General features: G+C 54.7%; 2 protein-coding genes and 1 pseudogene across 3 annotated transcripts, besides 1 other annotated feature; 1 reads left to right on the top strand and 2 right to left on the bottom strand.

Moving 5' to 3' along the window:
* Window positions 1–36: 36 nt before the first annotated feature.
* Window positions 37–1,304, bottom strand: NCS54_00700100 (Peptidase-M48 domain-containing protein; the record flags this gene model as incomplete). Its single annotated transcript, XM_053152440.1, has 3 exons — window positions 37–180; window positions 244–695; window positions 758–1,304. The coding sequence occupies 3 exons, from the start codon at window positions 1,302–1,304 to the stop codon at window positions 37–39; spliced, it is 1,143 nt and encodes a 380-aa protein (XP_053008415.1).
* A 964-nt stretch (window positions 1,305–2,268) lies between these two features.
* NCS54_00700200 (Cupin-5 domain-containing protein) lies at window positions 2,269–3,117 on the top strand (the record flags this gene model as incomplete). The annotated part of the gene is made up of 1 exon (XM_053152441.1): window positions 2,269–3,117. Exon 1 carries the CDS (start codon window positions 2,317–2,319, stop codon window positions 3,115–3,117), a length of 801 nt encoding a protein of 266 aa, XP_053008416.1. The 5' UTR covers window positions 2,269–2,316.
* A 341-nt stretch (window positions 3,118–3,458) lies between these two features.
* Window positions 3,459–4,880, bottom strand: NCS54_00700300 (annotated as a pseudogene). Its single transcript has 6 exons — window positions 4,740–4,880; window positions 4,619–4,635; window positions 4,481–4,569; window positions 4,160–4,427; window positions 3,646–4,108; window positions 3,459–3,587 (listed from the first exon to the last, which is right to left on the bottom strand).
* Window positions 3,459–4,880: a sequence feature.
* Window positions 4,881–6,000: the final 1,120 nt, after the last annotated feature.

The raw sequence follows: 6,000 nt of genomic DNA on the forward strand, positions 1-6,000 counted from the left end.
TAATTGCCTTTCCTGTACTCTTCAGCCTTATCCAAATCATATAATAATCGTCGTGACGCCTCGTCGCATCGCCTGTCGAAACCGGTCCGCAAACGCCGCCGTCCCTCGGCAATCACTCTCCTCTCGCTTCTCCATGGCCTTGGGCATCCACTCGCTAATCTTGGCGATCCGGTTCTCGTTCTGTCGCACAGAAACAAACCACGTCAGCTTCTGTCTGGTGAAAAGGATCAAAGATAAACTTACCGAAGGATGCGTGCTAAGCATCTCTGGCACTTCCTGTCCGGGTTGGCCACCCATTCGCGATAGCGAATCCATCCTCTGCCAGAAACCCACTGCCTCTCTGGGGTCGTAGCACGCCTCAGCCATCATCATGAGGCCAATGTAGTCAGCCTCACTCTCCTGTCTCCGACCCATTGGAAGGTAGAAGAGCAGGTCTTGCAAATAGTAACCACCGACTACGTTCCAGAGGCCAAACAGCGCCAGCCCAGGGAGCGCTCCCGCAAGGAAGAACAAACTCCCCGCTGTCAGATTTCCTACCCACGCCGCCGACAGTCTCTCCGCAGCATGCGATGCCGTGTTATGTGCGATCTCGTGCCCGAGGACTGCGGCGACGGCGTCCTCGTTGCGGCAGACGTTGAGGATTCCGCTGTGCACAAACACCTTGCCTCCAGGTAGGACAAAGGCATTGGCCGTTCCTATCGTCATAAACCATGTCAGCCGGATCATCTTGACAACCACTAAGCCTCACACCACGTACTGCTGTCAGCAATGACAAAAATCTCCCAGTTCAGGTCCGCCATTCCGCTCACGGGGATCAAGCGGCTCATGACCCTCTTGACCAGCCTCGTCCGCGGGTCCCAGTCGGACAGAAAGTGACCTCCCTGTGCCCTGACCTGCTCAATCGTCTCCTTGACGGCCTTAGAGTACACGCGTGCCACCACCGTGTCGGACAGAAAGTTGAACCGCCGTCGCCCGGTGATGGGCACCGTCTGCGAGTTGAAGAGGTAGAACCCCACGGCGGCCAGGACCGTGGCTACCACCATCAACCGCGAGTTGCGGCTGCTGCCCGCCTGGGTGAACTTGCGGGCCATTGGGTCCGGCACCAGTGGCCGCGCCTCTCGCAGGCGATCGTAGGGGTCCTTGTCATGTCGCTGCTGCAAGAGTCGAGGAGGGCATTTCGAGAACAGACGGTGTCGCAAGAGGCAGGGCGCAGCGGTTCGTGGGACGAGGACGGCGGAGCGACGGCTGAGCAGCAGTATCGGCGTCGACCGCGCGAGCAGACGATGAGGACAGGCGGCAGACATGGCCGAGCCACCACCAGCCTCGGGCGGTTCGGTTCGGCAAGAGGATGGTATCTACGCAGAGAATGAGGCTCGAGTATCCCCCCTAGAATACAGCCAAAGGTCAATGATCGAGCCAAAGGGTTGGCGACAAAGACGAGGTGCTTGTCTGTCGTGTCTGGTGGTGCAGGCAGCTTTTCAGCCGAGAGCAGATTCGAGCTGGTTGCGTCATGGATCCAACCCCCACCGACGGTTTCGGCGACTGCGGGGCTACCTAGGTTCGCTGAGAGTTAGCGAGGGGGCCCCTGAAACTCGAGTAAGGCTGCGCTGTAGAACAGGTACATGGCAGACCGTTTCAGGGGCTTGGCTGGAGTGGCACATGGCGCCTCAAATCCCCTATTCTCCGACAGCCGTTTATCAGGGCCACGACTAACACCACCTCAAGCTACAGTGAAAGCATATACACAACATACAGTCAACATATATCTCGCAGAATCTCAGCTATCAATACACAGATCCAACAATGAATGCATCGTACCCCTAATATTTATGCTTAGTGCTATCCTGGTCTCCACCATGACAATGAATGTCTCCTTATCACTGCTGACCAGTGCCAAGGCCCGACTAGCAATCAGATATCAAATGGCTTCAACTCCGACTTCAAAACAAATCCGTTCCGTTTTCTTCCCGAGGCGTTCTTGTGAAAGTTTGTCCTTGTGGATTTTGCTCGGTGACTCTGACTTCATGTCAGACCTGTGAAACAACACCATCCTCACTCATCACCTGCATCACGGTCTACTTTCGGCCTTTCACCTTTACTCAGCGACTTACAAAGACGTTACGTCTCCCGTCAGCTCAGTTCACGGTCTAAAGATAACCATTCAAGGCGCAGCTGTGCCACTTTCTTGCAGCCGTTGCTTACCATCTCGCACAAGTACAAAAAAGTCACGGACTCGCTTTCCCCCAGGTGATGAGAGGAGATCACTATCTTCCGCCTCAACAGTTTCTACTTCTTCAAAATCACAGCACAGACAAGATGGGAGAGTACATCCCTGAAGAGCCCGATTTGGGCGCTCTCAAGCCCTCCTTCACCGGCTCTCCTGAGCCCGAGAGTCCCGGGACCAACGCCCTCATTCGCACCCTCTCCTTGATTCCTCACATGGAGGGTGGATATTTCCAGCAAACGGACGAAGATCCCACCACTATTCCCTCGCCGTATCCGTCCGAAGCCCTCTCTGCTCAGACAACAGCCCTTGCTGGTCCTCCTCGTGAAGGCTTCGACATCAACACCCGTCGTCTCTCCACCACGATCTTCTACCTCCTCACCCCCTGTCGTCCTCAGGGGAACTTCCACCGAAACCGCAGCCGTGTCATCCACACACTTCACCGTGGCCGTGGTCGCTATGTCCTTATTCACCCCGATGGTCGTGTCGAGACCTTTGTCGTCGGCCATGCCGTCGAGCAAGGGGAGCGCATCCAGTGGGTTGTCGAGGGCAACGTCTGGAAGGCAAGCTATCTACTGCCCAGCAAGGCGACCGCTGGTGAAACGCAGCATGGAGAAGGCCTTCTCATTTCAGAGACTGTTGTCCCGGGTTTTGAGTACTGCGACCATGAGTTCCTTTCCAAACAGGCCATGAAGAGGCTGCTGCCAGAAGATCAAGCTCGAGAGCTAGATTGGCTTGTCAGAGAGTCTGATGACAAACCTCAGAACTCGACTGACCCCGAGTTGCCTGTCGGTTCAGATGAGGGTACCAGGATAGCCGAATCCATCCCCGAGATCAAGACCATGGCTCCTGATGGGCATGGTGTCGAGCCCCTTTCAGTCGGAAGTGCGTGAAACAACCTGGTCGGAGCAAGAAGAGGCTGGTTCTGAGGCTGTCCATCCACAAATTTGTACCAATAATTAATTTCAATGCTATCTTCTAGTCATGCAGGTCATGTCGACGTTATGGTGTACTTGGTTGTCGCTCAGGGGGTATCATGGACACGAATCTCCAAAATCAACCATCGGTGGCTTGCTGAGCGCCATATGCATCCTGTGTTTCTGCCTCGGGAGGCATGCCGGCCCCATTTCGTAATGGCCATATCTCCTTTCCTTCCCATTTCATCAATCGATGCATGCATTACGTTCGCTGCGATGGGCGAGTAAGTTCCATCCAAATCCAACCGTTTCCTGTCTCATGAGAATGACATCTGCGGTATCGGTCCCTCGCCGGGGAATGGCTTCCGGCCGATGACGACGTGAATCGGTATCCAGGCGTGTATTCGTGTGTCGATGAGTTCTCTGCGTACGTCCACAAGCGACACCTGCATCGGCTCGGTTAGTTGACTCCGATGAAGGTCGGCGCATTTGAGCCAAGCTCACCTCGATCTGCGCAGGAGTTCTGTGATAGACGCGGTTGAAAAGCGTGAACGAGAACCCGCTAAGACCCATCAAGAAGTTCCTCTCCCACATGCGTCCTATCTCTTTGAGGCGCTCGTCCTTGGGCCAGCCATTCATGGGCATCTTGAAGACACGCTCCTGCACATCAACAAACCCCGCCCGCTCGTACGCTTCCCGAACATGTTCAGCAACGTCAGCAGGCCGGCCCATTATAGCCGAGGCTTCTTTGATTTCCCGGAACCATGTGGCAAGGTGGCCATTCGCATCGAGGGTGTTGTCGTCGCAGTTGACCACGGCATCATACTCCTGGGACTCGAACCAGCTGCCAGGGGTTAATGATTGGAAGGCTTGGTCAGCTATCTGTTCCTTGAAGTTGGACCAGCAACCAGAAGTGACTCGGGTATGGATGTAATCGAAGGGCTGAGAGTAATCCCAGGGCTCAGAACTGGAAATCCGGTGTAAGCATTAGGAAAGGGCCGTCGTAAAGGAGACATACGAGTCTTCAACGTAAAAGCTCACGTTTGGCGGTACGTTTCGAGGTTGAATAGGCGAGAGATCGGTAGCAACTACCTCAGTTTGTGGAAACAAATCCCCCATCTTGATAGCCCAGTCACCAGTACCCGTAGCGATATCCAGGATGCTTCTAGGCGGAGTCGTCCTTGATAGGGGAGCAAAGAACAGCCGCCCGCCAAAGAGCTTCACCAAGGCTTCATTTTGTAGGTCTAGGCGCTCTCGCTCTAGCTGATCGTTGGGGAATGCGTAAGCTAGCGTAGGATGGTGAGCGAGTGAACCGGTCAGGACAGAAACAAGAACTCACAACCAGCGCGGTAGGCATGGTATGTGCGACCGAATTCTTCTGGGAAGTTTTGTACACTGTCGGTCAGGGATTCAGAGTCTCTGAGGATGCTGATCAGCCTGGTTAGACAATGAAGCCAGGTTGGTGTCCGAGACTTACATATCCTGTGCGTCGGGCTACACGAACAAATGTCAGCACATCCACAACGACGAGTTCAGGCAATTCAAGGGCAAGGATAAAAACCCCCAAGGGCCATGGTGATGAAAAAGCAATTACACACATCAGGCTCGATAAAGCTATTTTTGCCCGAGTTTGAGGCTGAGCAGTTGAAAGTGAATTGAAAATGGTTGAAGCTGGAGGGAGATGAGGCAGGCATATTCTCGCGGTTGGATGATTGAGCTGGTCGTCTAGGCATCACCGCGACTGTAATGGAATAGACGCAATTACACCAGCAAAAGAGATGGCAGCAACAAGGCCAGCAGTGCCATCCAACGGTAGCACAGGGGAGCTCAAAACGGATGTGGTGGGTACAAGTAGCTCAGACCAACGGTTTTCGTGAGTGAGTGAGAAGCCGGTAAAACTGTCCAAGGGAGAACGTTGGGGGCTGCCGGTGGCGATCAACACTCAGGACCCGGCGCGGAAAAGGAGTGCCTTAGTTGAAAAGGGTCAGAGGATCCAACGATCTACAAGCAGCGAGATCAGAAATGTTGGTAAGTGTCAAATGCCAGGCGCAGTGAGCGGGGCTAGAGACATATGCCGAAGGTGGTGGCGAGGACGAGGCCAGAAAGGCCAGAGATGTGCATCCAGCTATGGGGGTATTCGTGGTGATGGTGTTGCGGAGCGAGCCTGGTCTGGGCTGGGCGATGGGGGGAATGGGGGTCAGAACAAGAGACAAGAAGAGGTGGTTTGAAGTACGGCAAAAGGGTTTAGTCGCTTTGGGACAACTTGGCTAATAAACCAGTCAGGAGCCAAAATGCCGGCGAGGTCCAGGAGTCAAAGACAAGGGGACAGGACCAGACCGAGGTGCGAGAAATTAATTTGGGAATAGAAGCTGGAGGTGGAAATGGAGAAAGACAAGAAGCTTGGATGGAATCCCCGCTCTCTGGGGCACCAGCTAAGGTAGGTAAGGCAAGGCAAGACAAGGTAAAGAGAGATGGAGGCACCAGAAGAAGGGAACCAAGAACCAGACCAGAATGACCCAAAGACCTGGTGCGACCAGACTCGTCGAGTGGATGCGGGCTAGGATGAGACCCAAAGGGAGCCAAGGACCCAGCAGCTTGGGACGGGTATCTGGCTCTCGGCTCTCCAGCCAAAAGCCACGAGCCCTACCAAACTGACGCGGATGCTGGCGTTGGTGTGGTGGGCGTTTCTAGGGTCGCCCGTATCTCCAGTCTTTTGGCGTCGACCGCCCCTGGTCTTGAGCACCGGAACAAGAGGCGACCCAGTCAGTCGGGTTGTGATTGTGATATCGGGACCCCCTCAAGCAGCAATCCCATGCACACCACCACACCCAAAGGCAAAGCTCGGGACGGTCTGAGCAC

Source organism: Fusarium falciforme, chromosome 5, assembly GCF_026873545.1.
Source record: "Fusarium falciforme chromosome 5, complete sequence".
Taxonomy (NCBI): domain Eukaryota; kingdom Fungi; phylum Ascomycota; class Sordariomycetes; order Hypocreales; family Nectriaceae; genus Fusarium; species Fusarium falciforme.